A 19,044-nucleotide genomic window follows, 5' to 3' on the forward strand; every position below is an offset into this window, starting at 1 on the left:
TTTATTGTACTCTAATCAAAACAGCGAGATCTCCCCCCACTCCCCGCCCCCCGTCTCCGTGTGCTCACCACTCTCCCCCGCAAAGTCTCAGCGTGCACACCCCATCCCACAGTCTCAGCGTCCTCCCCTCCCCCGCAATCTCAGCGTGCTCCCCTCCCCCCCCCCCCCACAGTCTCAGCGTTCTCACCCTCCCCTCCCCCACAGTCTCAGCGTGCTCCCCTCCCCCCGCAATCTCAGCGTGCTCCCCTCCCCCCGCAGTCTCAGCGTGCTCCCCCCCACCCCGCAGTCTCAGCGTGCTCCACTTCCCACCCAGCCCCTGCAGTTTCAGCGTGCTCCCCTTCCCCTCCCCTGCAGTTTCAGCGTGCACCCCTCCCCCCACCGCAGTCTCAGCGTACTCCCCTCCCCCACCAGTCTCAGCGTGCTCCCCTCCCCCCGCAGTCTCAGCGTGCTCCCCTTCCCCACCCCGCAGTCTCAGCGTGCTCCCCTTCCACCCCCCCCGCAGTCTCAGCATGCTCCCCTCCCCCCGCAGTCTCAGCGTGCTCCCCTTCCCCCACCCCGCAGTCTCAGCGTGCTCCCCTTCCACCCCCACCGCAGTCTCAGCATGCTCCCCTCCCCCGCAGTCTCAGCGTGCTCCCCTCACCCCCCCGCAGTCTCAGCGTGCTCCCCTTCCCCCCCGACCGCAGTCTCAGCGTACTCCCCTACCCAACCCCCCCGCAGTCTCAGCGTGCTCCCCTTCCCCTCCCCTGCAGTTTCAGCGTGCTCCCCTCCCCCCACCGCAGTCTCAGCGTACTCCCCCCCCTCCGCAGTCTCAGCGTGCTCCCCTCCCCCCCACCGCAGTATCAGCGTACTCCCCCCCCTTCCGCAGTCTCAGCGTGCTCCCCTTCCCCTCCCCTGCAGTTTCAGCGTGCTCCCCTCCCCCTACCGCAGTCTCAGCGTACTCCCCTCCCTCCGCAGTCTCAGCGTGCTCCCCTCCCCTCCCCCGCAGTCTCAGCGTACTCCCCTTCCCCTCCCATGCAGTTTCAGCGTGCTCCCCTCCCCCCCCGCAGTCTCAGCGTGCTCCCCTGCACCCCACCCCCGCAGTCTCAGCGTGCGCCCCTTCCTCCCCCGCAGTCTCAGCGTGCGCCCCTTCCCCCCCCCGCGTCTCAGCGTGCTCCCCTCCCCAGCCCCCAGTCTCAGCGTGCACACCCCATCCCACAGACACAGCGTGCACACCCCCCCAACCCAGTCTCAGCGTGCTCCCCTCCCCTCCCCCCGCAGTCTCAGCGTGCACACCCCATCCCGCAGACTCAGCGTGCTCCCCTCTCCCTCCCCTCCCCCGCAGTCTCAGCGTGCTCCCCTCCCCTCCCCCCCCCAGTCTCAGCGTGCACACCCCACCCCGCAGTCTCAGCGTACTCCACTTCCCACCCACCCCCGCAGTCTCAGCGTGCTCCCCTTCCCCTCCCCTGCAGTTTCAGCGTGCACCCCTCCCCCCACCGCAGTCTCAGCGTACTCCCCTCCCCCCCCAGTCTCAGCGTGCTCCCCTTCCCCACCCCGCAGTCTCAGCGTGCTCCCCTTCCACCCCCCCCCGCAGTCTCAGCGTGCTCCCCTTCCCCCCCCACCGCAGTCTCAGCGTGCTGCCCTTCCCAACCCCCCCGCAGGCTCAGCATGCTCCCCTTCCACTCCCCTGCAGTCTCAGCGTACTCCCCTCCCTCCGCAGTCTCAGCGTGCTCCCCTCCCCTCCCCCGCAGTCTCAGCGTGCTCCCCTCCCCTGCAGTCTCAGCGTGCTCCCCTCCCCCCCCCCCCGCAGTCTCAGCGTGCTCCCCTCCCCCCCCCCCCCGCAGTCTCAGCGTGCTCCCCTTCCCCACCCCGCAGTCTCAGCGTGCTCCCCTTCCACCCCCCCCCGCAGTCTCAGCATGCCCCCCTCCCCCCGCAGTCTCAGCGTGCTCCCCTTCCCCACCCCGCAGTCTCAGCGTGCTCCCCTTCCACCCCCACCGCAGTCTCAGCATGCTCCCCTCCCCCGCAGTCTCAGCGTGCTCCCCTTCCACCCCCACCGCAGTCTCAGCATGCTCCCCTCCCCCGCAGTCTCAGCGTGCTCCCCTCACCCCCCCCGCAGTCTCAGCGTGCTCCCCTACCCAACCCCCCCGCAGTCTCAGCGTGCTCCCCTTCCCCTCCCCTGCAGTTTCAGCGTGCTCCCCTCCCCCCACCGCAGTCTCAGCGTACTCCCCCCCCTCCGCAGTCTCAGCGTGCTCCCCTCCCCCCCACCGCAGTCTCAGCGTACTCCCCTACCCAACCCCCCCGCAGTCTCAGCGTGCTCCCCTTCCCCCCCTGCAGTTTCAGCGCGCTCCCCTCCCCCGCAGTCTCAGCGTACTCCCCTTCCCCTCCCATGCAGTTTCAGCGTGCTCCCCTCACCCCCCGCAGTCTCAGCGTGCTCCCCTGCACCCCCCCCCCGCAGTCTCAGCGTGCGCCCCTTCCCCCCCCGCAGTCTCAGCGTGCGCCCCTTCCCCCCCCCGCGTCTCAGCGTGCTCCCCTCCCCAGCCCCCAGTCTCAGCGTGCACACCCCATCCCACAGACACAGCGTGCACACCCCCCCAACCCAGTCTCAGCGTCCTCCCCTCCCCTCCCCCCGCAGTCTCAGCGTGCACACCCCATCCCGCAGACTCAGCGTGCTCCCCTCTCCCTCCCCTCCCCCGCAGACTCAGCGTGCTCCCCTCTCCCTCCCCTCCCCCGCAGTCTCAGCGTGCTCCCCTCCCCTCCCCCCCCCAGTCTCAGCGTGCACACCCCACCCCGCAGTCTCAGCGTACTCCACTTCCCACCCACCCCCGCAGTCTCAGCGTGCTCCCCTTCCCCTCCCCTGCAGTTTCAGCGTGCACCCCTCCCCCCACCGCAGTCTCAGCGTACTCCCCTCCCCCCCCAGTCTCAGCGTGCTCCCCTTCCCCACCCCGCAGTCTCAGCGTGCTCCCCTTCCACCCCCCCCCCGCAGTCTCAGCGTGCTCCCCTTCCCCCCCCCACCGCAGTCTCAGCGTACTCCCCCCCTCCGCAGTCTCAGCGTGCTCCCCTCCCCCCCACCGCAGTCTCAGCGTACTCCCCTACCCAACCCCCCCGCAGTCTCAGCGTGCTCCCCTTCCCCTCCCCTGCAGTTTCAGCGTGCTCCCCTCCCCCCCCCGCAGTCTCAGCGTGCTCCCCTTCCCCCCCCACCGCAGTCCTCAGCGTACTCCCCCCTCCTCCGCAGTCTCAGCGTGCTCCCCTTCCCCCCCTGCAGTTTCAGCGCGCTCCCCTCCCCCGCAGTCTCAGCGTACTCCCCTTCCCCTCCCATGCAGTTTCAGCGTGCTCCCCTCACCCCCCGCAGTCTCAGCGTGCTCCCCTGCACCCCCCCCCCGCAGTCTCAGCGTGCGCCCCTTCCCCCCCCCGCAGTCTCAGCGTGCTCCCCTCACCCCCCGTGTCTCAGCGTGCTCCCCTCCCCAGCCCCCAGTCTCAGCGTGCACACCCCATCCCACAGACACAGCGTGCACACCCCCCCAACCCAGTCTCAGCGTCCTCCCCTCCCCTCCCCCCGCAGTCTCAGCGTGCACACCCCATCCCGCAGACTCAGCGTGCTCCCCTCTCCCTCCCCTCCCCCGCAGACTCAGCGTGCTCCCCTCTCCCTCCCCTCCCCCGCAGTCTCAGCGTGCTCCCCTCCCCTCCCCCCCCCAGTCTCAGCGTGCACACCCCACCCCGCAGTCTCAGCGTACTCCACTTCCCACCCACCCCCGCAGTCTCAGCGTGCTCCCCTTCCCCTCCCCTGCAGTTTCAGCGTGCACCCCCTCCCCCCACCGCAGTCTCAGCGTACTCCCCTCCCCCCCCAGTCTCAGCGTGCTCCCCTTCCCCACCCCGCAGTCTCAGCGTGCTCCCCTTCCACCCCCCCCCCGCAGTCTCAGCGTGCTCCCCTTCCACCCCCCCCCGCAGTCTCAGCGTGCTCCCCTTCCCCCCCCCACCGCAGTCTCAGCGTGCTGCCCTTCCCAACCCCCCCGCAGTCTCAGCGTGCTCCCCTTCCACTCCCCCGCAGTCTCAGCGTGCTCCCCTTCCACTCCCCTGCAGTCTCAGCGTACTCCCCTCCCTCCGCAGTCTCAGCGTGCTCCCCTTCCACTCCCCCGCAGTCTCAGCGTGCTCCCCTTCCCCACCCCGCAGTCTCAGCGTGCTCCCCTCCCCCCACCCCCCCCGCAGTCTCAGCGTGCTCCCCTCCCTCCCAGTCTCAGCGTGCGCCCCTTCCCCCCCCCCGCAGTCTCAGCGTGCTCCCCTCCCCCCCCCCCGCAGTCTCAGCGTGCTCCCCTCCCTCCCAGTCTCAGCGTGCTCCCCTCCCCTGCCCCCCCCCAGTCTCATCGCACTCCCGCTCCCCTCCAGTCTCAGCGCACTCCCCCTCCCCTCCCCTCCAGTCTCAGCGCACTCCCCCTCCCCCCCCAGTCTCAGCGTGCACACCCCATCCCCTCCCCTCCAGTCTCAGCGCTCTCCCCCTCCCCTCCCCTCCAGTCTCAGCGCACTCCCCCTCCACCCCAGTCTCAGCGTGCACACCCCATCCCGCAGTCTCAGCGTGCTCCCCTCCCCCCAGTCTCAGCGTGCTCCCCCTCCCCTCCCCCCCCAGTCTCAGTGCGCTCCCCTCCCCTCCCCCCCACCGTCTCAGCGTGCTCCCCTCCCCCCCCCGCAGTCTCAGCGTGCTCCCCTCCCCCCCACCGTGTCTCAGCGTGCTCCCCCTCCCCTCCCCCCCCAGTCTCAGTGCGCTCCCCTCCCCCCAACCGTCTCAGCGTGCTCCCCTCCCCCCCCCGCAGTCTCAGCGTGCTCCCCTCCCCCCCACCGTGTCTCAGCGTGCTCCCCTCCCCGCTCGCCGTCTTAGCATGCACACCCCATCCCACAGTGTGTTCCCCCCCCCCTCAACCCAATCTCAGCGTCCTCCCCACCCCTCCCCCCCCCCAGTCTCAGCATGCACACCCCATCCCGCAGTCTCAGCGCGCTCCCCCTCCCCTCCCCCGCAGTCTCAGCGCGCTCCCCTCCCCCTCCAGTCTCATCCCGCTCCCCCTCCCCTCCAGTCTCAGCGCGCTCCCCTCACCCTCCCCTCCCCCGCAGTCTCAGCGTGCTCCCCTCCCCCTCCAGTCTCAGCGCGCTCCCCTCCCCAACAGTCAGCGTGCTCCCCTCCCCACCCTGCCCCCTCCGTCGCAGCGTGCACACCCCATCCCGCAGTCTCAGCGTGCTCCCCTCCCCCTCCCCTCCCCCGCAGTCTCAGCGTGCTCCCCTCCCCTTCCCCTCCCCCGCAGTCTCAGCGTGCTCCCCTCCCCCTCCCCTCCCCCGCAGTCTCAGCGTGCTCCCCTCCCCTCCCCCCCAGTCTCAGCGTGCTCCCCTCCCCTCCAGTCTCAGCGTGCACACCCCATCCCGCAGTCTCAGCATGCTCCCCTCACCCTCCCCTCCCCTACAATCTCAGCGTGCTCCCCTCCCATGCCCCCCCCAGTCTCAGCGTGCACACCCCATCCCGCAGTCTCAGCGTGCTCCCCTCCCCTCCCCTCCCTCCCCAGTCTCAGCGCGCTCCCCTCCCCTACAGTCTCAGCGTGCTCCCCTTCCCCCACCCCGCAGTCTCAGCCTGCTCCCCTTCCCCCACCCCACAGTCTCAGCGTGCTCCCCTTCCCTCCCCCCCCGCAGTCTCAGCGTGCTCCCCTTCCCCCACCCCACAGTCTCAGCCTGCTCCCCTTCCCCACCCCCCCCCCCGCAGTCTCAGCGTGCTCCCCTTCCCTCCCCCCATGTCTCAGCGTGCTTCACCCCCCCCAGTCTCAGCGTGCTCCCCTCCCCCCCCGCAGTCTCAGCATGCTCCCCTTCCCTCCCCCCCCCCCGCAGTCTCAGCGTGCTCCCCTTCCCCCCCCCCAGTCTCAGCGTGCTCCCCTCCCCCCCCCATGTCTCAGCGTGCTTCACCCCCCCCAGTCTCAGTGTGCTCCCCTCCCACCCCCACCCCCTCAAAAGTCTGTGTGTTCACTCCGCTCCCCCCACAGTCTCAGCATGTTGACCCGCACACCCCGCCACTGTCTCGGTTTGCTCACCACCCCACACGCACCCATCGGTCAGCCCCCTGATTGACGGCATCAGGATTGGTGAGCTGAATCAAAATACACCACGATTGGCGGGCTGGATTCTGGCCCCTGGGCCGTCTGTTGGACAACCAAGCTTAAAATCATAACATAAGAAATATGAGCAGGAGTAGACCATTTGGCCATTAGAGCCTGCTCCACAATTCAATATAATCATGGCTGATCTACTGCCTCAACTCTGCTCCCCATTTCCCTTAATTCCCAAGAGACCAAAAATCTGTCCAGCTCAGCCTTAAATATGCTCAATGATGGAGGATGCACATCCCTCTGGGGTAGAGAATTCAAAGGATTCACAACCCTTTGAGTGCAGGAATCTCTTCTCGTCTCAGTCCTAAACAATGTACCCCTTATCCTAACACTGTGTACCTGTTCTAAATTCCCCAGCCAGGGGAAACAATCTCTCAGTGCCTATCCTGTAAAGCCCCTTCAGAACCTTGTGTGTTTCAATGAGATCACCTCCCATTCTTCTAAATTTGCTCAGCCTCTCGTCCTTGGGCAAGCCTCTCACCCCAGGAAGCAATCCAGTGAACCTTTGCTGTATTGCCTCCAAGGCAACTATATCCTTCTTTAGATACAGAGACCAAAACTGCCCACAGTACTCCAGTTGTGATCTCACCAAAGCCCTACAGAAGACTTCCTTATTCTTGTACCCCAATCCTCTTGTGATAAAGGCCAACATGCCATTTACCTTCCGAATTGGTTGTACCTAAATGTTAACTGTGTGTTCCTGGTGTGAGTATACTCAAGTCTCTCTGAACATCAACATTTAGAAGCTTCATACCTTTAAAAAAAAAAATGGTGCTTTTCTATTCTTCCTACCAAAGTGAATAATCTCACACTTCCCCACATTATACTCCATCTACAACCATGTTGTCCACTCGCTTAACCTGTCCATATCACTTTGCAGCCTCTTTGTGTCCTCCTCCTGAAGTCCATGGAATAAAAGGACAGTGACAGCACAGATACAAAGTGGGCTGAGTGACAGGAAACAGAGTAGTGGTGAATACTTGTTTTTTGAACTGAAGGAAGTTATACAGTGGGGTTGCCCAGAGGTCGGTACTAGGACCGCTGCTTTTCTTAATATATATTATTGACTGAGACTTGGGTGTACAGGGCACTATTTCAAAATCTGCAGATGACCTAAAACTTGAAATTGTCAACTGTGAGGAGGATGGTGATAGATTTCAAGAGGACATAGACAGGCTGATGGAATGGTCAGACACACAGCAGACGAAATTTAATGCAGAGCAGTGTGAAGTGATACATTTTGGTAGGAAGTATGATACAAAACAGAGGATACAATTCTAAAGGGGGCTGCAGGTGCAGAGAGACCTGAGGGGTAGTGTATGTGCACAAATAGTTGATGTTGGTAGGGTAGGTTGAGAAAGTGATTGAAAAGGCATACAGGATCCTGGACTTATATAGTACAAAAGCAAGGAAGTCAAGATGAACCTTTATAAAGCACTGTTTCGGCCTCAACTGGAGTATTGTGTCCAATTCTGGGCACCGCACTTTAGGAACTATGTGAAGGCTTTCGAGAGGGTGCAGAAATGATTTATGAGAATGGTTCCAGAGATGAGGAATTTCAGTTATGTGGATAGTTTGGAGAAGCTGAGGGTTGTTGTCCTTAGCGAAGAAAAGGTTGAGCGGAGATTTGATAGAGGAGGTCAAAATCACGTGGGCTCAGAGTCATACAGCAAGAAACAGGCCCATCGTGTCCATGCCGGCCATCAAACACCTATCTATTCTAATCCCATTTTCCAGCACTTGGCCCGTAGCCTTGTATGCTATGGCATTTCAAGTGCTCATCTAAATACTTCTTAAATGTTGTGAGGGTTCCTGCCTCTACCACCTCTTCAGGCAGTGCGTTCCAGATTCCAACCACCCTCTGGGTGAAAAACGTTTTCCTCAAATCCCCTCTAAACCTCCTGCCCCTTACCTTAAAGCTATGCCCCCTGGTTATTGACACCTCCACTAAGGGAACATATTTCTTCCTATCTATGCCCCTCATAATTTTGTATACATCAATCAGGTCCCCCCTCAGCCTTCTCTGCTCTAAGGAAAACAACCCTAGCCTATCCAGTCTCTCTTTATAGCTGAAATGCTCCAGCCCAGGCAACATCCTGGTGAATCTGCTCTGTACCCTCTCCAATGCAATCACATCCTTCCTATAGTGTGGCGACCAGAACTGTACACAGTACTCCAGCTGTGGCCTAACTAGCATTTTATACAGTTCCACCATAACCTTCCTGCTCTTATATTCTATGCCTCAGCTAATAAAGGCTAGTATCCCATATGCCTTCCTAACCACCTTATCTACCTGTGCTGCTGCCTTCAGTGATCTATGGACAAGTACACCAAGGTCCCTCTGTACTTCCTAGGGTCCTACCATCCATTGTACATTCCCTTTCCTTGTTAGTCCTCCCAAAATGCATCACCTCACACTTCTCAGGATTAAATTCCATTTGCCACTGCTCTGCCCATCTTACCAGCCCATCTATATCATCCTGTAATCTAAGGCTTTCCTCCTCACCATTTACGACACCACCAATTTTGTGTCATCTGCAAAATTCCTGATCATACCTCCTATATTCTCATTTAAATCATTAATGTACACTACAAACAGCAAGGGTCGCAGCACTGATCCCTGCAGTACACCACTGGTCTCAGGCTTCCAATCGCAAAAACAACTCTCGACCATCACCCTCTGCCTCCTGCCACTAAGCCAATTTTGGATCCAATTTGCCAAATTGCCCTGCATCCGATGGGCTCTTACCTTCTTAACCAATCTCCCATGCGGGACCTTATCAAAAGCCTTACTGAAGTCCACGTATACTACATTAGCTGCTTTACCCTCATCTACATATCTAGTCACCTCCTCGAAAAATTCAATCAAATTTGTTAGACAGGATCTCCCCCTGACAAAGCCATGCTGACTATCCCTGATTAATCCCTGCCTCTCCAAGTGGAGATTAATCCTGTCCCTCAGACTTTTTTCCAATAGTTTCCCTGCCACTGATGTTAGACTCACCGGCCTGTAATTCCCTGGTTTATCCCTACTGCCCTTCTTGAATAAAGCTATCACATTCACTGTCCTCCGATACCTCTTCTGTGGCCAGAGAGGATTTGAAAATTAGTGTCAGTGCCCCTGCAATCTCCTCCCGTGCCTCACATAACAGCCTGGGATACATCTCATCTGGGCCTGGGGATTTATCCACTTTTAAACCCTCTAAAACCACTAATATCTCCTCCCTTTCAATGCTAATTTGTTCAATTATATCACAATCCCCCTCCTTGATCTCTACACCTACATCGTCCTTCTCCATAGTGAACACAGATGGAGAGGAATCATTTAAAACTTCACCTACATCCTCCGGCTCCACACACACATTGCCACTTTGGTCCCTAATGGGCCCTAATCTTACCCTGGTTATCTTCTCACCCTTAATATACTTATATAACGCCTCGGGATTTTCCTTTATCTTGCCCGCCAGTGTTTTTTCATGCCAGACAGAGTGGATAGGGAGAAACTGTTCCCATTGTGGGAAGATTTAAAAACCAAAGGACACGGATATAAGATGAATGGCAAAATAACCAATGACAACATGAGGAAAAACTTGTTTATGTAGTAAGTGGTTAGGACCTGGAGTGTACTGTCTGAGAGTGTGGTGGAGACAGTTTTTCAAAAGTGAATTGGATAAGCACCTGAAGAGAAAAAAAATTGCAGGGTTACGAGGAAAGGGCAGGGGAGTGGGACCAGCTGGATCGCTCATGCAGTGAGTCAGCATGGACACAAAAGGGCCGAACGGCCTCCCTCTGTGCTGTAAACATTCTATGATCTTCTAATCTAGTATATATTTTAGCTGCTCACAAATATTGTCTCTTCTGCATCAGGGAGACAAAATACATAAAAGATTACTAGTTTGCCAATCATTCCATTTCCTGTAAGTGCAACCCTGACCTCACCGAATTCTACCTCCCACTCTGACTTCTCTCTCTGCTCTCCTCTCCTTTACTGGTCAACCAGGCTCAATGCAAGTTTCAGGCACAACACCTGCCTGCTGAACAGATTACCACTGGCTGGTGTGAACAATGACTTTAATAGTTTTAAATTTTAGCTATATTACTAATATGACTTTTACTATTAACACTGCTATTAATTGCATTTAAAAAACACCTATGATGTTGAAAAACACTTCACAGAGGCACTTGGAAAAAATTGTGCTAAGCCAAAGGACAGAATATTAGGAGGGGTGCCCAAAAGTGTGGACCAAGAAGTAAGTTTAAAGAAAGATGTTAAAGATGATATTTCGGGTAAGGGTTTTGGAGGAATGGGGGCCTAGGCATCTAAGGCACAGCTGCCAATGCCTGAATGAAGGGAGGGAAATGCACAGGAGACCAGAGTGGGAGGAACAGAGAGCTTGGCAGTTTGGTGGGCAGGGTGGGATCGGTGGAGGAGCTTAGAGGGAGGAAGAGGCCATGAAGTGATTTAAACACAAGGATGAGATTTTTAATTTGAGGCGTTGGCAAACCAGGAGCCAATGTAGGTCAGCAATTACAGGAGCGATGGTGACATGGTGCAGGATTGGATACAAACACCAAAATTTGTATAAACTGAAGATAACAGAGGATGGAAGACTGGCCAAGAGACCAATCGAATCTGGAGATAGCAATGGGAAGACGAATGTGACGGAGATGAAAATGTGCAGTCTTTGTGAAGAACAGGATATGAGGTCAGAAACTCAAGTTAGTCAAATAGGACATCAAGATTGTGAGCAGCCTAGTTCAGCTTGAGACAGTGGCAGAAAGGGGGTGGAAAGAATGTAAAGGGCACAGAGTTTGTGGTGGAAGCCAAAGACTATGGCTTCAGTTTTCCCATGTTTAACTGGAGAAAACTGTAGCTCATCTGCAACTGGATATCAGATGAGCAATCTGACTATACAGACTGTAGAGGGGTTGAAACATATGATGAAGAGGTAAAGTTGGGTGTCATCTGTATATATGTGGAAGTTGAGCCCATGCTTGTGTTACTTGTAAATTAATTGGATGTTTAGTTATATTCAGGTGGTGGGCATTAACTGGGGATTCACTTGTGCTCCTATATATTTATATAGTAACAGACTGAAACTGTGTGGGTTGGGTTTGGAGATGCATTTTTGTAATGTGTGTCTCTGTAAATGAAAACTTATATGTATGTAAAGACTGGGCTCTCGTTCTATCCTTCACCACCTGGCTATCTGGAATGCAACAGACAGCTTGCAGATGGTGTTGCAGGAGGCAACAGTAGATGAGAAAGAGGATGAGCCCAAGGATAGATCCTTGACTGACTTCAGAGACAACAGTGCAAGGATGTGTATAGAAGCCATTGCTGGAGATACTCTGGATGGGTTGAATAAGTAAGAGTGGAACCTCTGGGATGAGAGCGTTGTCCTATGAGGAACAATTGAGTAGAATGAGCCTATATTCACTGGAGTTTAGAAGAATGAAAGGTGATTTCATTGAAACATACAAACTTCTTAGAGGGCTTGGCAGGGTAGATGCTGAGAAGCTGTTTTTCCTGGTTGGAGAGTCTAGAACTAAGGGTCAGAGTCTCAGGATAAGGGGTTGGCCATTTAGGACTGCTGTGAGGAAAGATTTCTTCACTCAGAGGATTGTGAATCTTTGTAATTCCCTAGCCCAGATGGCTGTAGATGGCCAGTCGTTGAGTATATTCAAGACTAAGACCAATTGATGTTTGGGCACTAAGGGAATCAAGTGATTATGGGGACAGGGCGGGAAAGTGGAATTGATGTCTTATTGAATGGCCAAGTGGCTCAAGGGGCTGCTGTATAGCCCACTCCTGCTCCTATTTCTTGTGTTCAACTGAGGTAGTTCCACTCAGCTAGACAATGAAAGAGAAGCATTGGAGGAGGATGGTGTGATCGACTATGTCAAGGCTACAGAGAGGTCAAGGAGGGATAATGCCCCACAATTACAGAGGATCATTTGTGATTTTGGTTAGGGCCATTTCATTGCTGAGGAAGGGGTAGAAACCTCATCTGGAGAGGTTCAAACAGCAAGTTTTGGGAAAGATGCGCACCATTTACTTTTTATCCTGCATTATCCTAACAGCGGGGGATGTTTATAATATTTGGGGGATGGAGGGGGTGCCTTTCAGTGACTAGGGGAGGTATGGCTGGTAAATGTTTAGGATGAAGTCTGTGTGTTATGTCTCTCAGGACTAATAAACCCACTGTTTTGTTACCATTGTATGTTTTAATTTCAGATTTGCTGCAGTTGTAACTTGCTTCCTCCCACCTTCTTCATTCTTTTCTCCTTTGTTTGTGTGTGGCCATTTCCCAGCTCTCTTCATCTCTTTTAGATCATGTAAGTTGCTACTGAACAATTTGCAGATTAGGGGGTCAATCCATTAGCATCCTCATTGTGATTGGCCTATCTCACCCTCACTTGCTCCCTTTTTCTGAAATGTTACTACAATGCCTAACTATCTCATACTCTTCAGTTCTGAAGTGTACACCTCTGAAACATCACATCTTGTCTTTTCTCACTGACTGACCCAAATATTTCTAGCATTACCTAGTTTTATTTCAAGTTGCCAGCATTTGTATTTTTTCTTACTATTCATTCTTCAAAAGAAACTTTTACTGCACTTTATGTATAAAACAAAATAAAACAATTACATTTTTCACCATGTGTTCGCCATTGCAGTTGCCAGTGAAATTTCAGAGTTAATCACCACTTTCTCAGTTACATGTACAATTTTCAAGGCAATATATTTAGACATCTGAGGATTATTAATCACCTTAATATATTCTGGCCTGAGTAAATAACATTGTGTAACTTTGTGTTACATTACTCAGAAGTACAAAATTGTTGCCTTCATCTGTTCGGAAGAATTATAGTGTTAGGCTACATATACTTATTTGTCACCAACTTTATGGTAAAGTGAAAATGACCAATCTATACAAAATGAAAATTCATTATACTGGGGCAGAACGACTTCAAAGCAAGTACAATGTACTAAATAACAATCTCATTGCTGGCTTGTAAGTGAGCCAAGATGTAATGAATTTTCTTCAAGAAATCTTTAAGTTAACTGAAGTATTTCCATTTTCAAAGCACGCAGAAGAGTTTGATGGGCAGATTGCTTGAAAAACATATTGTTTTTTACATTCTGCAATAAGACCAAAGTAAGTAAAATATAGAAAAGCCATTCTGACCATCGTCTTCAACAGACCATGTACAACTTGCACGACCAAGGGCATCTAACCATGCGAGGGATACAAAAATACTGCACTGTGAAATCTTTTCTTTTCCCTACAACCTAAACACATCAATCTGATTGCAGAACTAAGAAAGCATTTCAAAAATCAGAACTATGTCCCACCACGTCGAATACTGTACAAATATCAAGAGAAAGAACGCCCCAACCCCCGAGCACCTTTTACCTCGTGGAAGGAAAGGTGGCCAAAGGCAGAAAAGTATTTGTCCTACAAATTCAAGCAGAATTAATAAAATGCAGTGAAAGGAACCTGAGCAGCTTCCTTCGGCAAGTAGTTGTGCATCACAACAATAATGGGAACACTGGTCTGCGTTAAGTTAACAGCACTGTGACTGCATTTTCACCCCTAATCCTTATCGGATTTTTGCACAAGAATCAATTGACTCCTCAGGACAAATACTCAAAGGTTTCTCATAGCTATACTGGTCTTTTTCTCATAGCTGCATGTGAAGCATAGTGAAATAACATTGAAACCAGTGCCCTCAGGGACTGGACACATATTTCAAGAAACACATTAATGCCAAGAAAAAGAAAACCAATGATAAAATTATATTTGCCCAATTCATTCTAACTGTGTTCCATTTCCTTTACAGCAAAACATTCTGCCAAGATTTTGTATATTTGTATAAAAACATTGAGTTAGTAACCAGCTGGTTAGGGATTTTAGGGAACACCAGATTGAACTGAATCGAAAGCTATGGATGGGGCTTTAATGGACAGATTACAATGTGCGCTGTCCATTCGTGTGCTGATGTAATCTTTTTCTTCTTCTTTCTTTGGGCCTCCTTATCTCGAGAGACAATGGATACGCGCCTGGAGGTGGTCATAAGATGGTAAATTGAGGGATATTGAACCTTTCAGAACAGGGAATCTGATCCACATAACACAACAACTACATGACTAAAAATCCAAGCACCGCCACCGCGCACCTAACCAAACCCGCAACTAAAAATCCATGTCCAACATGCATTAAAGATTTAAACCAAACCTCCCCCACCGTCCAACACAAAGTTTGTACCTGAGTGAGCAAGCGTTCACTCAGAGAGCGGCGGGAAACAACGAGAGCAGAGCAGGACTTAAAAACAGCATGGAGAAAGGGAGAGTCCACTGGGAGAGTGGCGGGAAACAACGAGAACGAAGCATCTAGCAGTCGTGGTCCTGGTGGAGGAGTGGCAGTATTCATTAAGGACAGTGGTGCAGTGCTGGAGACAGAGAATATCCCTGAGGGCTCAATGACGGAATCTAATTGCCTAGAGCTAAGGAACAAAAAAGGCGCAAATACATTGCTCGGTGTAGTCTATAAGCCAGCAACTAGTGGAAAGGATAAAGAGGAACAAAGTTGCAAGGAAGTTTCACGGAGATATAAGAATTATATAGTTATAATGGGGGACTTCAATTATCCAAATATAGACTGGGATAGTAGTAGTGTAAAGAGCAGAGAGGGGTAAGAGTCCCTGGAGTATGTTCAGGAAAGTTTTCTACAGCAGTATGTTTCCAGTCCAACGAGGAAGGAGGCACTGCTAGACCTGGTCCTTGTGAATGAGGTGGGCCAAGTGGATCAAGTGTCAGTAGGAGAACATTTAGGGGACAGTGATCATTGTATCAGAAGGTTTAGGTTGGTTTTGGAAAACGACAAAGAACAAACTAGAGTAAGAAGAATGAACTGGGGAAAAGCCAACTTCCATGGGGTAAGAATGGAGCTGGGGCGAATAAACTGGAATCAAAAGTTGGCAGGAAAAACAGTAGCTGAACAATGGGTTACTTTCAAAGAAGAGATAGTTCAGGCACAGTCAAGGTATATTCCCTCGAAGGGGAAAAGTAGGACAAATAAATCCAGAGCTCTGGCTGACAAAAGAGATAGAAATAAAGAAGAAGAACTGGTGTGCTTATGACAGATGTCAGGTGGATAATACAATGGAGAATCTGGCTGAATGTGGAAAGTTCAGACGGAAAGTGAAAAAGCAAAGAAAGAATATGAAAAGAGACTGGCAGTTAACTTAAAAGGGAATCCCCAAATCTTATAATAGCATATAAATAGTAAAAAGGTGGTAAAATGAGGAGTAGGGCCGTTTAGGGACCAAAAGGGGATGTACGCATGGAGGCAGGGGGCATAGCTGAGGTATTAAGTGAATACTTTGCATTTGTCTTTACCAAGGAAGATGATGTTACCCAGACCACAGTGAAAGAGGAGGTAATTAATGCACTAGAAGGATTTAAAATTGATTAGGAGGAAGTATTAGATAGGCTGTCTATACTTAAAGTTGATAAGGTACCAGGGATGGAGGAGATGCATCCAAGGACACTGAGGGAAGTGAGAGTGGAAATTGCAGAGGCACTCGCTGCAATTTTTCAGTCTTGCTTAGACTCAAGGTTGGTGCCAGAGGACTGAAGAATTGCAAATGTTACACCCTTGTTCAAAAAAGGATGTAAAAATAAGCCCAGCAACTACAGGCCAGTCAGTTTAACTTTGGTAGTGAGGAAACCTCTCGAAACAATAATTCGGTACCAAATTAATAGTCACATGGACAAATGCAGGTTAATTAAGGAAGGCCAGCATAGATTTGTTAAAAGAAAATTGTGTTTAACTAACTTTCTGGAGTTTATTTGAAGAGGTAACAGAGAGGGTTGATGAGGGTAATTCTGTTGACGTGGCATACATGGACTTCCAAAAGACATGTGATAAAATGCCGCACGACAGACTTCTGAGCAATAAAAGGGACAGTAGCAACATGGATATAAAATTGGCTGAGCGACAGGAAGCAGAGAGTAGTGATTAATGGATTTTTTTTTGGACTAGAGGAAGTTTGTAGTGGAGTTCCCTAGGGGGTCAGTGTTGGGACCCTTGCTCTTCCCAATATATATTAATGACCTAGACCTTGGTGTACAGGGCACAATTTAAAAATCTGCAGATGTTACAAAACTTGGAACAATTGTGTACTGTGAGGGTAGTGTAAAACTTCAAAAGGACATAGACAAGGTGTGGAATGTGTGGTCAAGTGGCAGATGAAATTCAATGCAGAGAAATGTGAAGTGATTCATTTTGGTAGGAAGAACATGGAGCAATAATATAGCATAAAGGGTACAACTCTGAAGGGGATGCAGGAGCAGAGGGACCTGGGGGGTATATGTGTATAAGTCACTGAAGGTGGCAGTTCAGGTTGAGAGAGCGGTTAATAGAGCATACAATATCCTGGGCTTTATTAATAGGGGTATAGAGTACAAGAACAAGGAGGTTATGTTGAACTTGTATTAGACACTATTTCAGCCTCAGCTGGGGTATTGTGTCCAGTTCTGGGAGCCAGGCTTATGAAAGATGTGAAGGCGTTACAGAGGGTGCATAAAAAAATTCATGAGAGTGATTCCAGGGATGAGAAACTTCAATTATGAAGATTGATTGGAGAAGTTGGGACTGTTTTCCTTGGAGAAGAGAAGGCTGAAAAGAGATTTAATAGAGGTATTCATAAGAGGTCTAGACAGAGTAGATAGAGTAAAACTGTTCCCACTCGTGAAAGGATCAAGAACGAGAGGGCACAGATTTAAAATGATTGGCAAAAGACGCAAAAGCGACAGGAGGAAAAACTTTTTTTCACGCAGCGAGTGGTTAGGATCTGGAATGCACTGCCTGAAAGCGTGCTGGAGGCAAGTTCAATCAAGACCTTCAAAAACCTTCAAGAGGGAATTAGACTGTTATCTGAAAAGAAAGAATGTGCAGGGTTACGGGGAGAAGGCAGGGAAATGACATTAGCTGAATTGCTCATTCGGAAAGCTGGTGCGGACACGATGGGCTGAATGGCCTTCTACACTCTAACAATTCTGTGATTCTTTGTTTCAACCTTTTTCGCTATTACACTATGCTCCTCTACTCCTTGACCTGGTCTACCTGTGTCTGCTCCTGCCTGTTGATAGTAAAATGTAACCAACTCACTTTTAGGACCTCTGATTTTGGAAACTAAATGAAATTTGCGTTTTCTTGATTTGCCACGTTAATAATTACAAGTGACAACTAATTCTTGTACTAATTCAGCTCCCAAACGGAATATTATGCTCAGATGTAATATGCATTCCTTCAAGCTCCTACATTAATAAAGCTTCATCGACTCTATTAAATGTCCTTAATTGAAGACATTGTTCTATTGCTGCAAATATGGCATGACATGAAAGTGCTTTATACTGTTTAAAAATACTGCTTAAAATACCTGCCAATCATCTTGCAAACTGAATCTCAGATTCACAACTAAAGAGTGGTTTGCTTTTTGAAAACACCTGATTAACTGCATTAATATTCTTTAATACCTCATTAGTATTCCCAAGAATATTTGTTCAGGAAATGTCAACATTTGAAATTACAAACTGAAGCATGCTCCTGAGGTAAAGTTAAAATGTTTTTTTGCAACAGCATTCAAATGTTGTGAGTTTACCTCTAACAACAATGCTTCTTTCTTCCTTGCTGACAAATTGACATGTTTTTCCAATGTGCTGTAGTATTTCTCAGTTTCTTTGTCATACTTTTTCTTTTCTTCCTGCAAGTAAATAAAACAATTGGCAGAAATTGTATCAAAATATTCTAGCTGGCACCAGAAATAAAGCTGTAAGAAAGCCACCCACATTTCATTGTGAAGAGGAAGAAAGGTCCATTTATTGGATAGTCTTGGGTTATGTCTAAATGAGCAAGCATATCAGCAATTAAAAACTGCCTGTTAACTAACATTGCTATTTGGATGACAGGAAAAACGTATTTATTCTTTTTGCTGCACTACAACGGCGGCACAGTGGCCCAGTGGTTAGCACCACAGCCTCACAGCTCCAGGGACCCGGGTTCGATTCTGGGTACTGCCTGTGCGGAGTTTGCAAGTTCTCCCTGTGACCGCATGGGTTTTCGCCGGGTGCTCCGGTTTCCTCCCACAGCGAAAGACTTGCAGGTGATAGGTAAATTGGCCATTGTAAATTGCCCCTAGTGTAGGTAGGTGGTAGGGAATATGGGATTACTGGAGGGTTAGTATAAATGGGTGGTTCTTGGTCGGCACAGACTCGGTGGGCCGAAGGGCCTGTTTCAGTGCTGAATCTCTAAATAAATAAATACAGTGTAACTTCTTGTAACTACAGATGGGAAGCCCGTCATTTCTTCCAATGATGGACGTAAACAACCATTTTTCTTTCATAGCACAAAATAAATTAAACTTAGTTCCAATGGTTAATGGCTATTCCTCTTTTCCAAAAATATAGATGGCTTGGCTGACAGCAATTGCGATGGAGAAAAAAATGTACAAGAACATTTTGTCTTGCTTACAAATGTATGAAAGGGGCATTGTTTTTGTGGTAAAACTCTAAATGAATGAAAGTTTGCAGAATACACTATACAAAACATAATCCATATCAAAATCATTAATTTGTATGTCATCATGATGAAAAGTGTGCTTTTAGTTCTCTCTCCCAAAACAAAATCAAGAAGTATACTTCATATCCCAAAAGCCTGTCCACCATCGACAAGGCACAAGTCAGGAGTGTGATGGAATACCCTCCACTTGCCTGGATGAGTGCAGCTCCAACAATACTCAATAAGCTCAAAACCATCCAGAACAAAGCATCCCGCTTGATTGGCACCCCATCCACGACCTTCAACATTCACTCTCTCTACCACAAGTGCACAGTGGAAGCAGTGTGTACCATCTACAAGATGCATTG

General features: G+C 51.1%; 1 protein-coding gene across 3 annotated transcripts in view; it reads right to left on the reverse strand.

The window, feature by feature from the left end:
* arhgap10 (Rho GTPase activating protein 10) overlaps nucleotides 1–19,044 on the reverse strand; it is a 270,345-nt gene that overhangs the window by 135,219 nt on the left and 116,082 nt on the right. For all 3 annotated transcript variants that reach the window (XM_068041246.1, XM_068041258.1, XM_068041249.1), the window contains one exon: nucleotides 17,781–17,882. In XM_068041246.1, coding sequence (XP_067897347.1) covers nucleotides 17,781–17,882 — 102 coding nt within the window. The remainder of the gene's footprint in view (nucleotides 1–17,780; nucleotides 17,883–19,044) is intronic.

Source organism: Heterodontus francisci, chromosome 1 (assembly GCF_036365525.1).
Source record: "Heterodontus francisci isolate sHetFra1 chromosome 1, sHetFra1.hap1, whole genome shotgun sequence".
NCBI lineage: Eukaryota > Metazoa > Chordata > Chondrichthyes > Heterodontiformes > Heterodontidae > Heterodontus > Heterodontus francisci.